This window comes from Neomonachus schauinslandi, chromosome 7 (assembly GCF_002201575.2).
Source record: "Neomonachus schauinslandi chromosome 7, ASM220157v2, whole genome shotgun sequence".
NCBI classification, from domain to species: Eukaryota; Metazoa; Chordata; class Mammalia; order Carnivora; family Phocidae; genus Neomonachus; species Neomonachus schauinslandi.
In genome coordinates, this window is record NC_058409.1 from 144937949 (window position 1) to 144963611 (window position 25663).

Sequence of the window (25663 nt, forward strand, 5' to 3'; positions counted from 1 at the left end):
TGCCCCCGCTGTGGCCCGGACCGTGGGGTGGCACAGTCGGGCAGCGCCGGGGCCTTATTGCACCCCCCGCTTCACTGGGGTCAGGGAGCTGGCCTGAGCCGCTTGTGCCTGGACAGTGGGGGGACGGGCCCGGGAGCCCCTTTTCCTCATGTGGCCATGGTGAAGACCTTGGCCAAAGGCCTTTACTACCTGTGATGAACATCTCGTGGGATCATGTCAGCTGAAATGATGCCACAGACTGATCCATTGTGAGCACTTGAGTAAAAGGAAAAGTGTTCCCACTTGACCGTGGTCTGGTGACTCTGTTCACTGTTTCTCTGGTTTGCCAGGCTCTGGGGGGTGCTCCCGGGAGGGGCGTGCACACCCTTTCTCACCAGCTATGGAAACCAGGGCTGCCTGAGTCTGCCTTCCTCCAGGAGGAGATATAATGTTATCTCCTTTTGGAATAATTGAGCTCCAGATCCTACAACATCCACTCCCCGCCCACCGCCCCAGAGGACGGAGCTGTAAATAACACAAGTTTGCACAGTTGAGGACAAAAGCCTGGTAGGGATGGGTGGTCTCTGTGGCCAGTAATGCTGCTGTCCCCCCTCGCCTCAGGTCCTGGGAAGAGATTGGGCTTTGGCGTGAAATTCTGGCTCCTGCCTTTCCCAGCGGCATGGGTACAGAGCCCATCATTTCACCGATCGGAACCCACCTTTCCTCTTCAAGTGGGAGTTCCAAACTGTGAGGAGTGTGTGTGGGACTCAGTGGTCCAAATGCAGACACGAGAGCCCAGGACAGTCCGTGCGAATAGTTTTCATTTTGGAAACACCTGCTTCTCACCCTAGTTGGAAATGTTTATTTTGGAGATAATTTGAAACTTATTCAAGTATTAAGATATCGGCTGTATTTTTAATGAATCGGTCTCTTGAAAGAAATCATCCCTCACCTATCACAATTACACTTCCCACAGCTTAGTGGTTAATGAGCAGGTGATCTAATTAATTTTACTGCTGATTTCCCCATGGCTGGTTTTATTGTTTTGATCTCTAAGGACACATGACATTGACTTATTGACAATTTCAAGCCAAGTGACCCCTACGTGTTTCTTTATTCTTTTGAAAAAATTTTTTTGTTTTCACTTGTAGGTGCCTTTTATTATTTTTCCTCCCAAACACATAGCTGTAGCTTATTTGGGATGCCTTTGGGTACCTTAAGCTATATTTTATAATAATATAATAGAAAAATATATCAAGTTTGGATTTTGGAAATTTTTATCAATTACTTCCTTCAGTTTTGACTACCAAGCAGGACAAGGCATCTCTAAGAAATGCCTTCATCTGAAAGTGACTACAATAAGTCTATATCAAACTAAATTATTTTCAGTTACTTTAAGTCAGATCTTACTCCCTTAACCTTCTACTTTTAAAAAGCAGGGCCTGAATTGGACAAGGTTTTGAAAGGTCTCCTGTTTGTTAGGCATCAGGGGAAAATTAAATGTATTTCTGTTGCCATCTTGACTTCTACAGCTTAAAGCCAATAAGCGCCCAGTCAGTCACCTTATAAAAGAAAACAGAATAAAAGAATTTGTTTTGATGTATCCAATCTCCATGGTTAGTCTATCTTTCTTGGAAGGCAGAGTGGTGGCTGTCCTTAAGAAAGCATAACGAACTGGGGACAAGGGGCAACGTGGAGGATTTGCGACAAGGCAGACATTTCTAAACAGATGTAGGAAATGCAGCAGGTTTAATGGGACTACACGCAAGGCATTTTCCTGAGAGAGGGCTTTCTGCAAGACTCGAAGGTTAAGGAGAATGTTGAGGAGAGATGCTTGCTAGCTACCAAGGTCACTGGGCTGCCCGGCCGTCTGCATGGTTTGCTCACAGGAATATTTGTAGCTCCAGAGCTTATGAAGTCTTGACCAGGAGGCATGCTTTCAGATTTAGGGAGCAGGTTGTTTTGCATTCTAGGCTCGTCTTGGTCACTGATCGCTGGGAAGCTCTAAACAAGCCCCTGGTCCTCTCTGCACCCGTTTTCTCATTTGGAAAGCACAGGGGGGGCTCAGATTGTGGACCGGAGTCCCCTGGAGAACGTGTTCCCTAAACACAGTGTGTGTGTGCTGGGCCCCACCGCCAGGACTTCTGACTTGGCGGGTCTGGGTTGGGGCCCGGAAATGTACAGGTCCCCAGGGGGTGTCGCTGCCGCTGGTTGGGGCCCATACTTTCAGCAATCCATGTGTGCGCAGACCTTTGCCAGGTGGACTCTGATAATGACTTTGATTGCTTTATAAATTATAGTGTCTTGTTTGGTAAGCCCGGCAATATAGTTTTGGGAAAAAACAAGTCTCCTTTTGAGTTCTTTTCACCAAGCTCAGCACATCCTTGGTGGGGGCAGACAGCCATGCTTAAGCACGCTTGGCAAGTCACTCAACTCTGAGTGTCCGCTAAGGGGAGGTGACATAAAGCAGCGTGGGATAAGTGCTGCAGACTTTCAGGGAGGAAGGACCCGCGGGGTATGGCTGCCGACTGTGGTTACGAATGATACAGAAGGCCAGTCTCAAGTCACTGAAACCCCAGGCCCTCCTAGTCCGGATCTCCGTTAGAGCAAAGACAGATGCCCTTACACTAGCTTTCTTCCTTTGGTCACCTTTATGAGAATTAGGTGTATCAAGGCCAATGCTGAGATGCAATTATAGGATCAAAATATTCCTGACTGAGGCAGGCAATGGACCAAGTCATGCTGTATTCCCACTTGGGTGAGGGAGGCCAGTTACTAGGTTCGAGAAGTGCTTTCACCTGAGTCTGAGTCAAAATCCTGGCATGGAGGCTCTGGGTAGCTGCCAGGCTCTCTCACGGTCTTTAGCTCTCTCACTCAGACCCGATCCCATAAGCTATCAACGAGGAAATACCCCTAAGAGAAATTAAGAGAGATGTTCAGAGTCACACAGCCAATAAACGATCAGTCAGGAATCAAACGAGGGCTCGTGCTCCGGGTCTGAGTTCCCAGGAACAAACTGTTCCTGACAGATCAGGTCCCCCAAGGCTCACAGACGCCTGCCCTGAGCTGGGAGGAGAAGCCGGGCGTGCATCTGCCGTTTTGCTTCTAAACATCAGATTACGCATGATTGCTCTATTTTTCACCCTTTGACAAAGTACGATTTCTTTATGTGAAGGAAAAGCCCCCAAACTCTAGAGTTGGATTTACATGAAGAAAATCTCCCAAGTCTTCTCTCTTCAAGAATGTGTAACATTGGCTCTGTGCCCTCTTAAGCCTCCTCAGACGTAACAGGCATCTTACGGGGCCTGGCCGCTTCTTCCGGTGAGTCCAAACTATTGTGTTGACTGCTGATGTACACAGTCAGTGCCAAATTATTCTCCCGCAGCCGGCGGCCGATGGCTGTACCAAAGCATTAAGGCAGACCAGAGAACTTGGACAGAGAGAGAGGGTGTTGCTGCTGGCAGAGGATCCTTTCACTATTAAAATATTTTTTCCCAGAAAATGTTCTCTAGAGATGCCAAAGTGAAAACCAGACCGCATGACAACACCGAGCGTCTCCAGGGAGCGGTGGGATCAAGTATGTGCATCACAGGCTTCGTCCTGATCTGAATTACTCAAAGATAGCTCAACCTTTGCTTCCCGGGAGCTCTTTCTGCAACACCCGTCAAGCAGGAGAATGGAAAACAAATCCCAATTCTGGAGCGGAACCCGCAGGAGAGGTTAGAACGGGGGGTGGGTAAAGATACGGACTCTAAACCAAAGTACATAAAACTTTTAATGAATCAACCTTACAAAAGACAATGGCATCAAAACATCAGACGCGTTTGGTACAAAACTGGGTCTAGGTTGTGAGAACTAATCCTGGTGATGGATGGCACGAGACATGACACAGCAAGGCGACAGGACCACGGATCCTGCTGGGGCCCGTGGACAGCCACTGGCGATGGGACACGTGGGCGAACACAGTCAAATCCCATGTGGGGTGACAGAAATCAACTTAGTCACAAATACTGTGTGTTTTAATACCAGACTAGCGGATGCAGTTGGCGAGCTACCATATTTTCCAGAAAAGAACATGCACCGGAAGATAATATACACCCCCTAGTTTTATTGCCTTAAGAATTTTTGTTTATTTCACGTCCGTCGTCTTTGTGAGTCCGTTTCTCCTATACACACACTCCTTTTCCTTCTGCTCCGGAGTAAGCACAGTGCGAGTGGCAGAACGATCTTGGCACACGTCAGACACCAAACGGTATGCCACCAGGGTCATAGGAACGAGTCTGAAGAGGGTCCATAGGACAGAACAGAGCACACACATCAAAAACGAGGGACAAAAGTTGCAGTCAGAAAGTGCGTTGTACCTTCCCGAAAATACAGTCTTCTTGCCAAAATGAAGGCAGCTCTTCAGGATGCCAAGTTGCTCTGGGAAAGGGACCTTGACATTTCTGTGTTTACAAAGTAAGTCTTCAGCTCCCCCTTGCCTTTCACGTTGATTATTCCCCGACATGTGCACGTGTACCCCAGGGTCTGGAGGATGAGGCTTGTCTCCTCGGTGACCTAGAAGCACACGGACAGATGAAGAAGCAGTCAGTGTCTCCACCACACAGCCTCTGGGAGGTCATTTGACCACAAAGATCAAGAGCCAGAAGACACTCACATTCTTTGACCCATTCATTCCACTCCTGAGAAATTAGGAGAAAGAGTAACGCGGAAGAGCTTTTTAAGGACAATGTGTGGTTTTGTGCTGTGACAGTGACAGACTATGAACCACCTAAAAGTCAAGTGAGCTCCAGGGTGAAGTGAACCATGAGGCTGTCATGATCCATATCGCGGACGAGACCGTGACATAAGGAGGTTTGTTTCACCCCAAAGGAAGCATGAAGCCTGGATCCACGCTATGATTTCAACTATGTGGCGGTTACGTATTCACATATAAGAAACCAGGGAAAAAGAAAGTAAATCAGAGTATGTTGGAGTGGTGGGATTCTGGATGATCTTTATAAATGGTCATGAATGTCATCTCACGAAATCATAAATAGGAATAATAGATTTTTTTTTTAATTTATTTATTTGAGACAGAGAGAATGAGAGAGACAGAGAGCACATGAGAGGGGGGAGGGTCAGAGGGAGAAGCAGGCTCCCCGCCGAGCAGGGAGCCCGATGCGGGACTCGATCCCGGGACTCCAGGATCATGACCTGAGCCGAAGGCAGTCGCTTAACCAACTGAGCCACCCAGGCGCCCGGAATAATAGATTTTAATACAGGTGGGAGAACACACCCTGGGGAGACCGTGGGTTCCTGCAAAGGGCCACACGCTTTGGGTCGCATGCTCAAGAATAAAAATAAAAGGACACTAGGGGTCACACTAGCCTTAGCCTGGCCATGACACACCGGGTCAGGTCTTGCAAGTTTCCTCCCTTCACTGAATTGACAGGAGATGCTAACGGCTGGGACCCTCCTTTGCAGCCCTTCAATGGGACGGATGGGTGATTCCTGCTACTGCCCCATGTGGCAAGGAGCCTAACTGCAGAATCACATTCGGGTCCTGCTGGGCCACATGGCAGTGAAGTTCCGCGCAGGATGGCTCCCCTGTTTGAGGGGAGATGGGTTGTACTGAGCCTGGCACCATCTCAGCCTGAGCATGCACTGCGCTCTCCTCGGGAGCCACGTCTGGGGACGGCAGCCCCGTCTGGGGATGGCAGCCCCGTCTGGGGATGGCAGCCCGGGCCTGCCGGGGGTCCGTCTGCTCGAGTGCTGGCGAAGCCTCCTGCTAAAGATGCTTTCTCAAGCAGAGAATGGGTGTGTGGGGGGGGAACAAACTCGGCTAAGAATAGGCCTCAGCTCTGGAGGTGAGAGAAGACCCTCCTGTCAGGAACAGGGCCCCCAGTTGGGCCTCCCAGGAGATATCAGGGTCTTGAGCAGAGAGGGAGGGAGCTGTCTTTCCAGAAATTCCTGCTAATGCTGCTCTGGAAGTGTGTGAGAAAGCAGAGGAGGTGGGATTTCCTCCCACTTCATCAGAGGAAATGGACATTGCCCCGGGGTGGGGGGGAGGGTCACGCGTCCCCGGCCACCTCAGGCATGTGGGTGACGCATGTGTGCTGGGCAGGCCTGTGGACAGCACAGCAAGGCTACTGCACAATTTTGCTTTTGGAGCAGGCACCATTGGGGGACCATGCGGTGAGACAGCCTCCTGGGCTTGGTGGCTGAGAGAGGTGTCCGGGGCAGATACTGCTGGGGGCAAAGGCAGGAGCACATCAGAACCACAGGAGAACCCAGGAAGGTACACAGGAGCCCCCCGAAAGAAGGACGAAGTGTGTGGTATAAAGATCTCCAGAGCAGGCTGCTGGAACAAGCTAGAAAAATCACTCTGTCTTCCTGTAACTTGACCCGATGGCCAGCCCCAGCACAGTGGCCGGTGTGGGTCCTTGGGACCCTTATGACCAGAGCAAGGAAAGGGGGACGCAGGTGCCAGATGCTCACGTCCTCCCCTCCCCTAGGATTGGGTCCAAGTCCTGGGGGAGGACAGCTGAAGTCAGCAGCCCAGGACGGACTTTGCATCCTGGATAAGAACCGAAAGAATATGGAAGTAGCCGAGAAACTCAGAGAACAGATACGTCCTCCTGATCCGAGTCCTCAGGGGTCATCAGAATTAGAGAATCCTACAGGCCTTTGACTTCTGACCTTCCCCAGAGAACACACACATCTTTTGGAGCCTTGGAGGTTCATTTATGGGCGTGGAGCATCGCCACTGGCTTCCGTGAGCTACCCGCCGGAATGGGGAGCGCCAAGCACACGACTGCTGTGGCGTGAGCAGGAGGGCGCTGTCTCCCGGGCGGGTGCCGGCTGGTATTCCTCCAAGCCCAGGGGAAGCCTGGATGCGTGGCGCGTGGGCTCTCTCTGCTGCTCGTTGGGCTTCCAGGCGAGAAGGCACGGTGCGAGTGGAATGCTCTCTCATCAAAGGAACCTGTTCCTCAGGCCCGGGAGAAGCTCTGTAATGATCTCAGCACCATTTATTTTTCCTGGCATCTCACTACTTTTCTTGCACATAAGAGAAAGCGCAGAGCTAACAGGGGTGGAGGGACCACCGCGCCCTCAGGAGAAGGAATCCTCTGGACACAAACCTCCGAGCAGCCGTGCTGCGTGAACACACACAGACCTGCGGACGAGCTGCTCTGCTGACAGCCAGAACCCCGTCCCGTCTCCTCCGGGCTCCGAGTGCGCAGAGAACATCCCGGGGGCTGCTCAGCCCTAAATCACCTGGAGCTTTACGATGCCCCAATCCTCCTGGAGACACACAGGAGCTCAGGCTCGTGTGAAGCATTGATCTGGAGGGGATTTACGAGCTCCAGGGGGGAGCACTCTCCCCGACCCTCTCTCAAATTGTTTTGGATACTTATCCCAAGTATTTGAAAACCACTTGGAGAGTCGTGAAGCATGTTAAGGCCACCATTCATCTTCTGAATGTTCCAGGAGCATGGTGGGGGCCTAGGGTGGCCTACAGGTGGGAAGGGTGTCTGGTGGAAGCACCCCCTCCCCACACCAAATGGAAGACGCCATGCTGTGCAGGCTTGCTGGACCATCCCTGCGCAAGGGGAGTTGCCGGGGACGTGCATGCAGGAAGGCCGAGAGGCCGTGGTGCCATCGGGACATGGTGCCTCTTGCGGGAGGCAAGCGGGCCGTCTCCACGGACTGACCACCGCTCAGCCCCACTTCTGTGAGAGCTCCATCTGGACTGGCTCTCGTGAGCACAGCCAACTGGCTCTTTCCCCTGGCAACGGCAGTTTGGCTGGGACACCCACGTCACTTTCCACCTCTCCCCTCTCTGTTGCTTGGTTGCTCACTTTCAGCAACGGTTGACTAGTCATCTGGCTGGAAAGAAGATGAACACTTAGAAGTAATGTTGGTCCCGTTCCATATAAATTAAGGATATGCTCTAGGAAGTTCACAGAAATGGAATCCTCTTGAATGAATGAGGTAGGGAGTGTGAAAGGCAAGTGAGCAGAAGCCCACTCTTGATGATATCGGTGCTGGGTTCTCCCACAGAAGTCAATAGAGAACTCTAAATCTCTACCATGATGTGAGGAGGCACGGTTCCCTGAGGACACTGGACAAGCCAAGGCACACAGAACAGGGACTGACAGAATTCTCAGTGAGGGAGCAAAAAAAAAAAAAAAAAAGCCTATTACTTGTGTCCAGTGGTTTTCATACTAATTTGCCATTTGGCAGGAATTTATTTTCTAGAATAAAACAAAGCTGCAGTGAAATGTGGAACCACTGCTTTTTAGGGTGAGGCAAATAGAAAGTTCTACATAGACACACACACGCACACTTTCTTCCCATTAGGAGTCAGTCTCTCCTTCTAGGTGTCTGGCACCATGCTCAAGCATCCTCCTTTGGGGGGATTCCTGCGCTTTCACATCATTCTAGATATCCAAATCCATGCTGGTCCGATTTGGCACTGCTATTACGTATCACCCGGGATCCTACCTCTCGTCTTTCCCCAGTGGGCTCTTTTCCCGCCTCCTCCCAATTCAGCCTCCGGGACAGGAAGTCCGGGGGTTATGTCTGGTGTTGGTTATACCATCCCTCTCCCTTGCAAAGCGCCTTTCAAGGTGCTGGGGCTGGAAGACAGAAGAGGAGGGAAAGGTCCTGCCCTGACTTCACGCTCAGGTATCTGACTGCTATGTTGGTTGTTGCGATCACTGACTTTCGTAAAGGCAATAATCTTTATATTATTACATCTCTATATTATTGTTAATAGTGAGGGCAGAAATCAATTAACATTTCCCCAATAAAAAAGGACTTCTGTCAATGTCAACATGTTTCAAGGTTTTCTCAAGATTTAAGTAACTTCCAAGGTTCTTTGTTTTAATATATTATAATCATAATTATCACGCTTATTTATGGTTTCCAAGAGGACAGAACTGGCCGATGCTGACAGAGCACACTGAATTACCTGTATTTTGTCCAGTACGCCAGTGCTGTCCATCCTGCTGGCCACATTTACGGTGTTGCCCCAGATATCATACTGCGGCTTCTGAGCTCCAATCACACCAGCTATCACAGGTCCATGGTTAATACCTGTGACACATCAGAACCGGGTGAACGAGATTCAAGTTACAGCGACCGTCTTAAACAGAAAAGCTTTACAAGGATATTTTTGAATTATCGTTACTAAACAAACATTAGCCCAACCCATGGGACTCTAAAGCAAAGAAAAATAATTGTTTTCCCTTCTTAACCTTGATTCTTGCTCATGTGCCCATTTATCATTATTATTCCATTGGTTATACTTTAAAAAAAACTAACCGTAATAGTTTCCTATGTTGCTATAGGATCATAAACAAGAGATGATCACTGTGTCTTCCAATAGCGGTTAATGTTAATTTTGAAATATAGGTCTTTCTGTTTGAAAGAGCCACACTGAGTGCATTGACCGGCAGTTCTGCTGCTGCTGGACTTTTGGGTTCTGCCGCCATCTTGCCGAATGCACCACTGCCAAACACCAGAGCTGTGTTCTCTACCTGCCGTGCACTGTTCCACGTGCTTTACATGTAAAAACTCCTGTGGTTCTCACAACAGCCGATGGGGCGGGTACTGTTATCATCACTTCCGGTTTCAGGGCAGGAAGCGGAGGACGGCGCCATCAGATAGGCGGTAGATGGCAGAGACAGTTGGCTCCATGGCCCCTACTTGTAAGGACGCTGCCGTCCGATCTCTGCCACAAGCGTCCCATGCACAAGGCTTCTTCCCACCTTGAGGGCTGTTGCCTTGGATAACATCCCAATGGCAAGTTTACTGAATTCCAGAAGAACGTGTTTGTGCTGTTGATCTCCACTGCCAAGCCACCTTCCAAAGGACTCCCTCATAACGTGCACTGTGCTAGTGACGGAGTCCACCCATGGGGGCATTAAAACAACCACAAATCTTTGTATGGGCAATATAGATTCAGATTTGAGGAGATTCTGACACTAGAAACTACAACTGATAAGACCGTGGGAGGGTCCCAAGAGCCTCATATTTGGAAGGATCTTCGGGTAGACAGGCTGGCCCCTTGTGGGCAGGTGTGACCCACAAAGGGTCTCCAGACAAGTGGTGGGAGGCCTCTCAGGCTTTGTTGCTTGGGTTCTTGACCCCCTTGTAGCTGGGCTCTTTACGGCTCTGCACCCATCAGACTGAGGACAACCCCACCTCTGGCGTAAGCCTCCTCGTCAACTGTGGTTCCCTAGGGAGAGCCACCAGTTTGCTGGAGAAACTCAGGAGTCGCCACTCTTCAGCTCAGCTGGCCGAGACCTCACTGGTAGGACACATTTCTTGCCATCCCGGGCTGCCCGTGTGACTTCCCGGATAACCAGGCACCCCACACCACCGCTGACAGAGGTGGTGGTGGCTTGACTGCCCCCTCAGTTAGGAACTGCGATTATAAACCCACGGTTATTACGTGCAGACACCTGAGCTCTGGGTGCACTGAAGCCTTGTAAGTCTGATCAACCTCACTAATCAGAGCAGCCCGGGATCCTCCCCCACCCTGTGCACCAGGTAGGATGAGTCCTTGTCCCAGCATCAGTTGAAACACGCAGACCCACAGGTACTCGGGGAGTGGTGTGGAGGAAGACCAGAGAAATAGAAATATTGACATTGGTTGATTATGCCCCCTATGTTTTCTGCTGGCTCTAGGACCCCTGCCTCACTGCAGGAGTCACCTTGTATTGATCAAGGAGGCTGTTTCTGGGCGATCCCATTTCCCACTCCCGAACTGCTTAGCGTGTACGGTTTGTTACAGATCTAAGGCCAAGCTTCCTCTTTGCAATGGAGAGGTAGGCGGGAAACACAGTACGAACACTGTTCCATAAAATCTTTGAAGGTACGCAAGAGGTGAGCAAGAAATTCTGCTTTGCTTTTGCCGAATACTCAATAAAGCTCACACTCTGCTTTAGACCCTCAAATAATTTATTCCAGCTGTTGGCTGGTGTTCCGAAGCCCCTGTGCCATCAACTTTTCTGCTGGCTGCTGAGTCCTGCTTGGTGTGCGCCTCGTGGGGGGCGGGCCGGGCACTCACTGCGGGGAGAGCCTGGCCGATGATTCCTGGCATGGGGTCAATCTCTGTGCAGGAACGTGCTCGAATTTTGGTTCCCGCTAACCGATTGATTCTGCAGCCTGACCCACAGAAAAGGAGCTAGGAGTGAATTCAGCTCTTATTTGTATCAATTTTTTTTTTTTTTTTTGAAATATTACTCTTCCATGTTCCTACTGTGAACTGCCACTGGATAGCACTACGCACCCAAGTGCGGCCAGGAAGCAGCCCCCTTAGCAAGGTCCAGGGGTGGGGAAAGGCAGCCGCAGAGGCAGATGAAACACTGAGCTTAGGCTTCCTTAGGAATCTAAAAGAGCTGGTATGCGTGCTGATGCTAAAACTCATAGTGTATTCAAGAATCAGTGTAAAGTAAGCACTCAACAAATTCCTATTGAAGAGGGTCTATTCAATTACTTACATTAATTCGGAAAATACGGTTATGGTCTGGACCAAGAAAACGGCTTTTTTTGGATGTAACAGGTGACCAGTGAGCAGCTGCCCATCTCACCTTTCAATGAAGGGCAGTGTTGTTTTGGTCTGCATATGCTTTTCAACAGAGCGGGTCATGCTGCCAGGTCATAGTTTTTTTTTTTTTTTTTTAATGAGAGCAGTTTGAAAGTTTGAGGAGCTCATTCTCTAAGCTGTCAAAACAATCACGAGGCTCTAGGGTCCCGGGGACACCTCTGCATCTGATGTGGTCAGCAGGCCATGGGGCAGCCCCCCACCTGCCTGGCCCCTTCTCACCTCTGGAGAAGGTAACACCCTCACAGAGGCCCGCTGTGCCTGGAGGTGAGAAAGTAGGAAGGAAAAGGTGTCCAGATGCCAATAATTAACAGCACATGCAAGCAGCAAAGAGGCCACCTTGAGCTCCAGGCATGTATAATATTTTCAGGTTTTAAATTCAGAACATACGCACAGCAAAGGAAAAAAATTGCTCTAAATTTTGGGATTTTTTTGTTTTTAAAGTGGACATCTGTATGCAAAAGAAATGAAAAGCCATTCAGATGGAATTTATTACAAGAACTACTCCTATGTGGACTTGCTTTCAGAAGAAGCAAAATGTGTTGCCAAGAGGAACATAAAATAGTCGAAGAAGCTCTCACCATCCTGAATGGCCATGGCCATGATGGCAATCATGGCCAGACAGCTATGTGCTAAGCTGACGGTTTCAAGCACACTTTTTATGTTTAGAGACATTTGAGAAAGGCAAGTAAGCATGAGACATGCTCATGAGTCCACTTAAAGTAAGGGAAGAACTTACTAGAAATTTTTTTTTTTTTAAAGATTTTATTTATTTATTTGACAGAGAGAGACACAGCGAGAGAGGGAACACAAGCAGGGGGAGTGGGAGAGGGAGAAGCAGGCTTCCCGCGGAGCAGGGAGCCCCATGTGGGGCTCGATCCCAGGACCCTGGGATCATGACCTGAGCCGAAGGCAGACGCTGAACGACTGAGCCACCCAGGCACCCCTACTAGAAATTTTTTTAAAAGAAATTTAGAAAGAATTTTTGAAGTATTTTAAAGAATTTTAAAGAAATGATTTTAAAGAAAGTTGGCCTTTTCTGTTAGACTTGAACATTCAATCAGAAAAGCTATGGCTGTTTCAGAACCTGAGACATGTGTTTGGGGTTCTTGGGGGTTGTGACCCCCAGGGGTGTGTGACTATTTCAACAATTCTAAGATGCCTTTAAAATATATATATATATATATTTTTATTTATATATATATATATAAATATGTGGCTTGCAGAGGGACCCCAGCTGGAAAGAGGAGGCAGTGGGACTGAAATCCAGCTCATGGTCCTAAACACAGTGCTCACAGCCTGGGTCCAACCAAAGGGTGTTTTGTGTTCTAATGTGTACAAAAGTGTCTCAGAGGCTCCTAACTTCCCTGAGCCTGCCCCACCCCCAAACCCAGTCCTCCTGCCCGCAAGACACACTGGCATGGCTCTCCCCTGACATTTCCAGCACGTCCGTCCCTCACGCCATGCCTCCCCCCACCTGCAGCGTCTCCCTACACAACATACCCACTCGCAGCTTGAAGTCGTTGAAGGAGTGCTTGTTGATGGCGTCCAGTTTTGCCACCAGGGCAAAGGCAAACTCCACCATGGTGCCAAGGTGCAGGTACTGCCTCTCAGGCTCCTGAACAGAAACAAACCCGGGGGGGGGGGGTGGTGGTCAGAGCTCGACGAGCAGGAGGTCGGTCCCTGAGTCACAGGGCTGGGCTCCAGGCAGGAAGCATGCTCGAGGCGACAGCCGCAGCAGGAGTTCTGTGAGGACTACCCTCATCACCAGGAGGCCTGCCCCACTTCATTTTTTGTGGCCGTGGGGAGACCTGAGACACTAGAAGACACGGAATACCCAGACAGAAACTGCCAACAGAAGATGCAGTGAGGAGAGCTGGCTCCTGGTTCTCCACTTGCCCCTCATACCCATCTCCCCCCTCCTCCGCTGGGCTCTGGCTTCCTGTTGGACTGACCAGTGGGAGGGGTCAGGGAGGGTCAGGGGGCGCCGGGGAGAGGGCTGGGGTCCATTCCTCCTCTTCCCCACTCCACACCCACCACAGCTCACCCCAGTTCTGGAAGTACCACATCCTCCTTTTGCCCCCATAGGAGAGGGGTGTTCTGTGTCCTCCCCAAATTCATAACCTCCGATACCTCAGAATTTTTATTTGGAGATTCTTACCTCCATCATTAAAGAGGGGATTAAGATTAAATTGGGTCATTAGATCACTCATCCAGTAGGACTGGTGTTCTTATAAAAAGGAGATTAAGACTCAGACACAGGGAGAAGACAACATGGAAACACAGGGGGAAGACGCGTCTACACAGAAAGGACAGAGGCCTCAGAAGAAACCAAACCCATCAGCGCCTTGACCTCTGACCTCCAGTCTCCAGAACCAGGAGACAACAGATTTCTGTTGTTTAAGCCTCTGTTACGGCAGCCCTAGCCAACTAATAGGGGGGGGGGAGGGGGGCGACAATTTCCTGCCTTTACTGTCTGGGCGATTTATCATCCCTTGAGGAATAGTCATCATACATATAGAGCAGAAGAAAAGGACAAGTTCAGGGTTTCCAATAAAGGTAAGTGGAGATTTCTATCCTATTTACTATTAATTTATACTTTTATTTCTGTTACTCATTTACATTTACTATGATTTTCTGGTACCTATTATATTTGTAATTCCTTTTGAAGATCATCTTTCTAAAATTTCTATTTTTGGTTACATTTTAAACACAGATTCTTTATTAGTATATGTATATAATTCATAAAATGTATTTCCATGTCCTGAAGGTTCCTGCTGCCCCGATACTTGATTGGGTGCACTGGGATGTGGGTTGACACTGGAGTCCCAGCCCCTTCCGGTGGGCCTGCCTATGCATCTGGGGCTTGTGGTTCCAAGGCATCCATCTCAGCACTAGAATCAGTGTGGTCTCTCATCTCCCTCACTAGTCTGTGAGCTCCCCAAGAGCAGAGACTGTCTTCTATTAATCCGTGCCTCCACAACATGGAAGTATGCGGTCAGGAGAAGCACCTGGCACCTGGTTATTGAGAGACGGCTCTTCAACTGCCTGTCGGGTAGCCAAGAGGAAATGTCTTGGAGGAACAAAGAGCATTGACAAGCTTTGGTGGGAGGTCAAAGCCAATGGATGCTCACTGGGGGGGCATACACCCAGGAGGGGCCATTCACACACCCACTGAAGTGGGAGAGAGCTCCAAGGGAATAAGAGCACACAGCGGGGACTGGGGGATCATCCTCACCCGGCTGGGGGAGAAAAGAGGGAACCAGTAAGGACACTGGAAATCCTTGCGAGATGAGCTGGAGAGGCGGGCCTTTGTGGAGCTCACACTGTTGACTTCCAGGACAAGTGTTCAGTCCCGCTGGGCCCCAGAGGAGCTCAATCAGAGATAAAGAGAGCTCTCCAGAAGGCCAAAGGGGAGGTCCTGGGTGAATGGGGTGGGGAGCGTCCTCTACACAGGGCGGAGATAAAAGCCAGCTCTGAGGCTCTCAGTAGGGATGAGGGAAGAGGATGGTGGAGACAGTGGGCATATCCACCATATTTGAGGTGACAGGGAGGTGGGGAAAGCCAAGGCCAAAGGAGAAAGGAAAACGTCAACGAGTTATTCCAGCAATCCACACAGTGTTTCAGTGACGGGAGTCAGGAAGGGTAGCACTAGGCAAGTCTCTCGACGTGGGCACTGCTGACATCTGGGCCACATCATTCCTTGTCCTGGGGGCCGCGCTGCCCCGGCCTCCGCCCACAGATGCCAGAAGTGACAGGACGGCCGCCTCCCAGGACTGACAACCAAAAATGTCTCCAGGCGATGCCCCAATGTCCCCTCGGGGGCAAAACGCCTCCCCTCCTGAGACCACTGCGCTCAGTAATACAAACGTGAGCAGGGAAGAGACAGTACATTTCCGGTTCAGAAAGGAAGTTCTTCCTCGCCTCACATAAATTCTATCATTCTAGAGAAAGACCAACGAAATGTTACTGGCGCCATAAATCCTCAACTTCAAATTGTGCGAGAAAATCCAAACAACTTAAACAGTTGGAACTACAGGACAGACTGTCAGCTAATGTCGGAGAAAATGCAGAGTCATTTCTTAAGACAGCATTGCTCTTCCATCAGAGCTCCCTAATATTTCCTGTCTCAGGACCCCTGGGGCATCCTCTGGAAACATCGTGCTCCTGAACAGGGAGCACGAACTGTGAAATCAACAGGCAGAATCCCATGTCACTAACATCACAACTGTCCCAGCAAGGAGCACAGATCTGCCAGGGGGTGGAAATGGTTTGCTTCCTACCGAACCATGACACAGCGAGTGAGCTTCCCTCCCCGATAAATTATCACCCGATTTGTTTTCATGCAGTGGGCTTAAGCTGGAGGTTTACATGACCTCAGTGATGAATGAAGAGACTGAGTTCTGGGAGTGGGGTTTAAATCCAACGTCAATAACTCACTGGGGCTTAGTAAGTCCTGGAAAAAATTATGCTCAGTCTTTAGAAGAGCTCAGTTCATTTCAAAAAGTCCTTATAACTGAGTTTTTGATAAATATTTGATGACAGTGTAAAGCAGCTCTTTCTCCCACGATCCAAATGATTTCTGTTCGAGGTCTCCAAATATTTAACCAACTTCCAGTGACACGGCGAGCAGACACATTCTGAGCCCCGGAACACATCTTGGAAGCTGTTTGCTTTGGAAATTCCGCCAGCAAGGAACGCCGCTTGAAGGAAATGTATGTTTATCGAGGTCATTTTACAACCCAAGTGACTGGTAAACACCGAGATAATTCTTTAGGCTGAAATTAACATACGCCTCCTCTCTTGACCTCTCCTCTTTCCTCCTTGCCTTTCTTCGCTGAGCACCTGCTGTGTCGGCATCTGTCTGATGCTGAAGGTTTAGAACTGCTGCCTAGGAGCATTCTCCCCTGGGAGATCCGATGCGCCCTCACAGTTCTCTAAAGGGAAGGTCTTCTCTCTCCCAGGTGAGCTGATCATCACAGGCTGAAGATCGGCTCTCACGTGGTGGCTCCGAACACCTGAGTGTCAGGTACCTGTTGGAGGGCACGACTGGGACTCAGAACTTCCCAGTGTTAACCAAAACTCCAAGGCATGAAAAAATACTTACGGAGAACGGCCTGACTGCTAGGCCATCTGTGGTCCCCTCTAAATCCCCTGAACTTGGATTCAGGTGGGCTCTCACTCTTTTCCACCGATCTCACTTTACAGAGAAAGTATTTTATTAAAATGCACATTTCGGGATGTTCCGGCAGGCATGCCCCCCACCCCCACCCTCACATTTTAAACCATTTTCCAAGAGGAAGTTAGTTACCAAGCCCATGGCTCACTGTGGACCCATCGTCATGGTCATGAGGGCTCGTACTCGACAGGCCTGGTTTTTAGAAATATTAACAAATGAGGGACACGATCGTCCCTATGAACACTGGGACACTGTACTTGTGCTGGCTCCTGGACATTTCCGAACAATTATAGCAACAGTGTGCGCATGTATGTATTTAATCCTCACGGTGAGTCCCATGAAGGACTTCCTGTCTTCATCCCCATTATGCAGATGGGGAAAGGGAGACCCCGGATTGTTAAAAACTTGTGTAAGCGGCAAACCAGGTGTCTGACTCCAGGTCCCATCTTAGCTGCCATCTTGCCCCCCTCCTTGCGCGCGTCTAGAACATGTTTGGACCTTGGCTGTTTGCATTTTGTGTATCGTCCTCAACTTCGCATCTCGTCTTTGACTTTCCTTCCACTTTAGTTTACTAATTGTTAAACCTTTCGCATTGCATTAATTTTTGTGAGCTTCCTCAGGGACAGATTTACATGAAATATGCACAAACAGGTAGACAAATAGGTAATCAGTTTTCCTTGATCGTCTTGCTGGTAAATGGTGGCAGGGGGCTTGGATGATGAGTCTAAGAGATATTCAGCTGATAGGGAGCCATCCCCAGGAACTGCTCATTAATGGCTCTGGAACTAGCCATGTGGTTGACTGGAATTGTACTTGGATGTCTTAGTGCACACTCAAACTGTGTATCTAAAACTAATATTATTATTTTACCTTCCACAAGGCAGCTCTCACTCTTGACTCTTGTGCTTTGCTAATGGCATCATCAATTGCAAATCCCTGTATCAGAAGCCTGAGATGCTGGCACCCTGGTCTTCTGTGCCCCCTCCCCCCCACCCCTTAGCTCCTAAGTCCGCCTCCCATGGGTTCGCTTCTGCCGCTCACTTCTTCCTTTACTTTCCCAGGACCGTGGTTTACACTCTGACCACTACTGGCCCGAAGGCAGGAAGTTCCCCCAAATACATGCTGAGAGCTTTGAGTCAGGCAACCTTGGGTTCAGCCCCAGGTCCTATAACCATCAGCTGTGTGGTCTTGGCTGAGTCACTTAAATTCCCTGGGCACCAGTTTCCTCATCTGTGATGGACGATAACCGCCTATCCCCCAGGGTTGTGGGCAGGGTGAAATGAGGCGGTGAAGTGAATTCAGCCTGTATCCCTGGGGCTCAGGATTTATTCTGTTCCTTTAATGATGGTTTAGAGAAGCATGTCACTCTGCTTGACGTGAAAAGCAGCTAGGAGGAAAATGTCAGTCAGAAACTGTCTCAGGCCCCAGTTTAGAACTTTCTCCCTGTGCACACACGGAGCATCCTACAGAGATGTACGGCTTTGACAATGACCCGAGTGTCTGACATTTCCTGAGTCTTCGAGATTCGCAGTATATTTCGTGAAGAGTAATGGTCTCGTTTCCTTCAGTCTTCAGCTTCCCGTCAGGAGCATGAAAGTAGGAAGACATTTCTCTCTGCTTACAACACATCATGGGAGCTCTGGTGTTTGTACAAAAATGCACAGCAGAGACCTGAACTATTTTCTCCTTTTCCAGTAAGAGGAACTATGGTTATTCGTTTCAAACTGTGCTTTAGCTACTATGAAACCGTGGCAGAAGGTCTCAGAGTGACTCCTCACTTCTTCCCTAGTCAATCTGGCAGAGTCCCTCTGCTATGCACTGAATGTTTGTGTCCCCTCAAAATGTATATGTTGAAGCCTGATCCCCAATGTGATGGATTAGGAGGTGGGGCCTTTGGGAGGTGGTTAGGTCACATGGGGGAGCGCTTATGATGGGGTTACAGAGCTTGCTTCTTCTCCCTGCCTTCCACCAGGTGACACACAGCAAGGAGACACCATTGGCAAACCAGCAGGAGGGTCCTCACCAGACACCCGATCTGCTGGTACCTTGGCCTCGGATAGACCAGCCTCCAGAACTGTGAGAAATAAACGTTGTTTGTCACCCAGTCTCTGGCAGTTTGTTAGGGCAGCTAAGATTGACTCCAATATTCCATGTTCCCCAGCACTGAAACTTTTCTCAGTCGCCTTTCCAGGACTGTGAACTCTGGAGGGCAGTCATGAGCAGGTACCTGGCACCTGCCATGGTGGGGAAAGAAAACATCTGCCAGATGTCCTACTAGCTAAATAAAATCTAGAACAGCCGAGCCAGAGACAGAGCCATTAACCCGAGTCCATGAGTGCGGATGGGAAATGCTTATTGCTCATTGCTTTGCTGGAAGCTCAGTTTCACTAATACACAGGGCGAGCGGGTATAGGAATCTCGTGGGTGGGTCCCATGGAGCCTGGGATCTGATCTGGGGGACGGAGGGAGCCAAATAAAGGAGAAACGTTTGTGCTAGTTGGCAGTGGTGTCTCTACAGGGCAGACTCGGCAGGAACTGGATGGAGCAAAAGACGGTGCTTAGTAACGACCCTCAAGCTACAGCCCTGGGTCTGCTGGTGCATTTGTTTGGATCTAATAAATAAAACAAACTACTACATTTACTTTTAAATGCTTTTAAAATCAGGTAATTTTCACGTAAAACTAATAAATAATTAAATAGAATAATTAAAAAGAGAATAAGACTACAAAAGCCATACAAAATTTTAAAAAACACTAGTCCTCCTACCACGGTGAAGAGTAAGATCTTCCCAGCACCTCCTGCCTCTCTGCTTCTTCCCTCCCCCTGTTTTTTCTGGTTCCACAAAATATTTCTTTTCAAAGCATTGCTGGCCATGGGTATCAATCTCCTTGAGACTGTGAATACGAGCTAAAGGTCGGGCTTATTACGGCAATAACATAATCAAAGCAGGAATTTCAGTGCAAGTTTTCATTCCTGTGTTTTGGGTTCAACTTATCTAAGTTCTTAGTAATATTTGTTTGACAAAGATCAGAACCATGTACACGATTGCTAAGACCAGAGAAACCCCGATCATTGATTAGGGCATGCAGGATGGACTTCCTCTAGGATACGGCCCGTAGAGCCCCTCAGAGGTGGAGGGGTGAGGCTCCAGGGTGAGGTGGAGGGAATGAGGCCACGGGGAGTAGGGTGGACGGTGCGGAGAACACGCCGGGTCTAAATGAAGCAGCTACTTCTGTGTCCCAGCTGCTGACTATTGTCATCAGGGATGAAGATCAGGTAGATAAGTACCAATTTTCAGGAGAAATGATCTTTTTTTTTTTTTTAAGTGAAATGTCCTTTTCTAAAAATAATACTCTGTAAGTCAAGAAAAGCATACTTGTAACCACAATCTGCTCTCACGGATTCCAGTGTGAAGGCCATGGCAAGAGTAAGCAGGAGGCTTTGCAGCTGTGGGGCCTGGAAGGGTGGGGGGGGGTCCTGGCAGTGAAGGGAAGGGCTGCCCGCTTCCGTCACGGCTCATGTGTTCCTCAGGCGCGTGTTCATGGAGGTATGAGTGGGGTTAGAACGCCAGCCCATTCTCCGTCTAAGGTTTCACTTTTTGACAAGTGCCTGCTTCTTTTTGAAAACAACAGTCAGTTGTTATGCATAATGCAACCAACCATTTAGTCATGTTGTCTTCGAGCTTAAAATGAGAATGCACTGTTTCATTTAAAAAATACAAACGAAGCAAAACAAAGACAGACGTAACAGCCCTGCTCTGGCTAGGTGTGGACAGGTTGCTATGCGTACAGGGAGAAAATGAGGAGGTACTTAGGAACACGAGCTAAATTTCAAAAGGCTTTCATCCAGGTAACTTTGCCTCTTCTTGGATTTAAGAAAAGCACATTAATCCTTGATAAACCCAATATATTTTGCAAATTGAATGTCTTTTGTTGTCAAACTAAATATGTGGCTAAACAATGAACAGAAAGGTTTTTTTTGGCTTAGAACTAGAAAAACAAGTAGATAAGTTACAGGTACGTTACAAAAGGCAGAAGAGACATTCATTTCTTTGATATGTATCAAGTGTGTTATGCCCCCCAATCAAACGTAATGTACTTTCCTTGCAGAAGACTTGCACTGCACTTCAAAGTATTTCTAAGATGACCTTCTTGAGATCTAATTAAATGCCCTACATAAAAATAGCTCATTCTGAGTGAACTCCCCGCATGGACGTGATGACATATCCTACTGCATTTATGTCCCAAACCCTTATATCTGTTCTATTGGAAGGAGCAATGGTATCAATATGCAAAACAGTGTACAAGTCACAACTGTATTATTATTATGGCTATTAGCATTTTTATTACCTGCTCTGGCCATGGAGTATTTTGCATATTAATGCAGTCTTCCCAATAGCCTTATGAAATGGGTATGCTCCCCATTTGATGTAAGGAAACTGGACTGTAGAAAGCTGAGCTATTACAGCAAGTTGTGAGTGGTCTCACTTGAAAGTCACGCTCCTTCCGCTCTACCATATGGTAAATAGTCACGTATGAACGGAGTGGTGACTGGGAAGAAGTCAGGAAGCAGCTCACGGGTAGCTAAGAAGGTCGGTTTGGTGGCGGCGGTGGCTGAGGGCAGGAGGGATGGGGCACGCGGGCCGGGATAGGTGTGCCAAGCTCAGGCGGGAAGCCGCAGGGACTGAGCTGTGCCGATAGGAACTCGGCACAGATGTGAACGCGGTGCCGGAGGGGCTGGTGAAGGAGCTGACGGACCAGAGCTCCGGACCAGCAGGTGAGCCCTGCCCTGGAGCAGGCAGCCCTGCTCTCTCGCTGCTTGTTCTCTCTTTGACCTTGGGCCCGTTACTTCTCACTTCTGTGCCTCAGTCTCCCCTTCTCCATCTGTGACATGGGTGGTTGTGGGGGGGGGGATCTCTTAGGTTGTTAAAAGCAGACTCAGGAGGCATTTAGTAAGTGTTCACAAATGTCAGGGGGGAAAAGGAGAGGGTTTCTATCAGGAGTAGCAGGTCTGTAAAACATAGGGAAGGAAGCAAAATGCTGTCTGGGCAGTAAGGTGGGCACATGTTCCATCCTCCACTGAACAAACCCAGGTCAACTCTGTGCACAGCGCCCCCTGCTGGGGATTTTGGGGGAACACCACACCAGAAGATGAGGGTGTCGGAAACTGGCTGTCCACGGAGAGCCGGGAATGTAGGCCTGGCCCCATGGTCAGGATGGGCGATGATGGTGTTGGCAGGGGCTGACTATGTAGAGGGGATGGATCATGGGTCGAGTCTTAGGTGAGGCCCCTGAAGGAGAGGAGGTGTCAGGGAAAGAACACGGACAGTGTCCCCCAGAGAGGTACCACAGGCAACAGGCAGCCCAGCGAAGGACCGGAAGCTAAGGAGGAGGGGCTCCTAGGGGAAGGTGACCACCAGCTCGATCAGAGGCTGCAGACAGGACTCCGAGAACGAGAGCTCAGAGCACACAACCCTATTTGGATTCTGGAATGTGGAAGTGCTTCCTGATCTTCAAGAGTAGGATTTGTGGTGTCAGTGTTGGTGAGGGTGAGGGAGGAAGGGGGAGGTGCAGAGTAAAGGTGGTGGATGAGGACTCTCGGTCTACAGAGTGTGCCTGAGGGAAGGGAGAGACACTGGTTGAAGAGCCAGGGTCTGGAGGAGGCAGAGTCCGACACGTTCAGCTTTAGGGGACAATGGGGGATGTGCCCACCCCACACACCCAATGCTGAGCAGCTCTTCATGTGGCAGTGTCTCTGAGAATCTCTGCTCTAAGGCCCTGCCAAGGGATCGATAAGTGGCTATCGGCGACCTAAGGTCTGGAGTGGGTGCAGTCAGGTCAAGTGCCCTAAATGGCTCACCAGGGGAGATTGGCTGGAGAGGCCTCAGAAGCAGGGCTGGGGTTAGGTGAGGTGAGTGGGGGACTCCCCTCAGGCACAGAATTTCAGGAGGCACCAAAAAGCACAACAATCATGATAAATGACATCCTCGTGCAATATTTTGAAAATAAAAATTAACGCACAAAGATCCAGAATGAACTAAAATATCAAAAATTTAAATAAAGGTTAGTATGTGGAATGAATTGTTTCCCGCCAAAATTCCTATCGTGAAGCCTTAAATAAACCCTCCCTCCCAAGATCTCTTTCTCTCTCTTTGCCCTGTGAGGACAGTTAGAAGGGGGCCATTTACCAGAAGGAAGAGACAGTTCACCAGCCCCTGTATCCTGCAGGAACTTGATCCTGACCCGCAGCCTCCAGAACCACGAGACAATCCATATCTGCCCTTTGAGCCCCTCCGTCTGTGGTGTTCTGTTACGGTGGCCCAACTGACTAAATGCTTAAGTGCCAAACACCTCACAGCCTCAGGAAAGAGGAGAAATGTCCCTTCCTATATATAAGATTTTATATATATATATATATTTTTAAAGATTTTATTTATTTATTTGAGAGAGAATGAGATAGAGAAAGAGAGCATGAGAGGGGGGAGGGTGAGAGGGAGAAGCAGACTCCCCGCTGAGCAGGGAGCCCGATGCGGGACTCGATCCCGGGACTCCAGGATCATGACCTGAGCCGAAGGCAGTCGCTTAACCAACTGAGCCACCCAGGCGCCCAAGATTTTATATATTTTTTTTAATGGTTAACTTTTCCCATAACATTAAAGGTGCTCAAAAAGTATAAGTTTGCTTCCATTAAAACCAGGAAAATAAAATTATCATCAGTTCTGTTTTTGGTATAAATAAGGTACTTAAAATTAAAATAATGTTATCCATTTTCATACCTCTCTTTTACAATTTTCTACTAGTTTTTCCAATATTTGATGTTCTGTCAATAAAAATCCAACCATTAAAAATATACAATACCACCTATACAGGGCTAAACATTTCTCCTTCCGCCTCTGGCACCAAGATGGCTTGGGAGGGCACTGCTCAGAGCCCAAGGTAAGACTCTTTTAAGGTTTCTTTTATTGCTCATTTATGTTACTTTTCCTTATTACTAAAGTAATGCCTACCCATTAAAAAAATAATAATCTGGAAGCAAACACCCAAGGAGAAGAGCAAATGGAATACATATTACCCCATTCACTTGGAAACCTGCTAGCGTTAACTCTGAGTCAGATGGTTCACGTTCCAGTCTCTGCCCATGAATACCGAGGAAAAAGAGCAGAGGGAGCTGTGTTCAGCACGCCGCTGTTTCTCCGTCCCTCCCCCGCTCCATCCAGGCTGTGGGAGGTGGGTGTGTGAGAGGGAGCAGAGCATATGGGCTCAGCCCTTCTTTTCTTGGGAGGAGTCGGGCTGCCCGCAGCAAGCTGTGCTCTGGTAAGTTCTGTTCCTCTGAGTTGCACCCACCACCTCTGCCTCACAGCAAACCTGTCCTGGTGCCCTCAGGGAGCCCACTGCCCTAAAAGGAAGGGGGGGTCTTGTTTACTGAACCACAACTACACAGCGTATCTATACGCGCTCATGTGCACACACACACGGAAACAAAACACAACATAACAGAAAACCCCCTCAAAACTAGAGTTAATTGAATGAAGATACTCAATTTTGCCCAAACCACCTTTTCATCCAAATTTTTTGGTGGTCAGCTTGGTTTTTGTCCTCATCGTTTTTAATCAAAAGACCAAGAGCCATCTTTTAATGAGTCATCCTAAAAGAAACAGCTCTCATCTTCTACACTTTCTTGTATATTTATCTGGTATCAAGCAGCTACCAGATGGGTTGTTTTTTTCCTCCCCCTGTTGACCAGAGAAAGGAGTTCTATGAACAGACCCTCAGAAGCCTCTGGAATTCTCATCTTTTTTTCATTAGGTCTTGCTCACTGAGGTTTAGGTTGTACACACAATACAGCTTATGAGTCAGTGCATGGCCGTTTGGGCCCCGGGGAGGATCTATGGTTGGAGCTGAGGCTCTGTGTGCTGTTGTGTGGTCGATACGTCTGTACCTGGGCATGTTCCTGGCTGGGCACGGCGCTCAGACCCGTCGCTGCCATGTATGTGCTGCCAATGGTCTTGATCTTTTCAACTCCACTGAATTTCGGCTTGGACAGCAACTGTGAAGCAGTGACAAACAGTCAGTGACTCACCTTGGTGCACTTTCTAAAGACAGTCTCAAACTCCACTTCACAGTAATGGGAATATGACTTATTTCAACCACTGCTTACTCACACTTTGACCTTGGGCTTTGGTGAGAAAGAACACTTCATATGTTCCACAAAGAGTGTGGCCTTGGAAGGAAATGCAGTATAATGGTTTACTTACAATTAACATGAATTGCCTTTTAAAATTTGCTAGTGAAGGAACTAGGGTAAATTATGATGCAAGTGACAATGGCCTCAAATAAATTTCCCAACTCTAGGTTTGAAAGGCTTAACACGAACATGATTCAGTGGGGGAGGTCTTCCGTGCATGGGGAGGGTGATTTATGATGAATTATAGTGCCAAGAACTGGCTTTTGCCTCTGAGCTCTAGATGTAAAGGGAATAATGATCTAGAATGGCTCCCCCCATCAGATCTGACCTGAATATTTCTTGTCCCAGTTTCTGGTACCAGTTACCAGCTTCCTACTGGCCTCCTTCCCATCCAAGTACATTAGGACTTGAGGTGGGATGGAGAATAGGTAAAAATAAGAGCAGAAGCTGTAGGAAAGAGAAGGGGTGGAGAGAGGAAGGGAAGGAAACTCTGAAAGGTTCTGTCTGTATCTGCTCAGGAGGACAAGGGCACCAACTGAGGACTGGGAACATCCCGACCCTTTGTTGGTAGTCCTGCTTTTGGGCATACCAGCGGGAATCTCTACTTGCCATGCCTTCACCATAAGTCTTGAGTCAACGTCATGGTCACAATGGTGGGAACAGAGAAATGCACAGGTCACACAAGACATTTAGAAGGCTGGCCTGAATCCATCCTACCACATCAG

At 48.8% G+C, this 25663-nt stretch overlaps 1 protein-coding gene across 1 annotated transcript in view; it reads right to left on the reverse strand.

The window, feature by feature from the left end:
• Positions 1-3750: 3750 nt before the first annotated feature.
• ADCY2 (adenylate cyclase 2) overlaps positions 3751-25663 on the reverse strand; it is a 399704-nt gene continuing 377791 nt past the window's right edge. Inside the window, exons 22-25 of the mRNA XM_021702488.1 lie at positions 24693-24800; positions 13079-13193; positions 8936-9060; positions 3751-4536 (exon numbers count right to left, since the gene is read on the reverse strand). Of these exons, the coding sequence (XP_021558163.1) occupies positions 4384-4536; positions 8936-9060; positions 13079-13193; positions 24693-24800 (501 nt within the window). The 3' untranslated portion in view covers positions 3751-4383. The remainder of the gene's footprint in view (positions 4537-8935; positions 9061-13078; positions 13194-24692; positions 24801-25663) is intronic.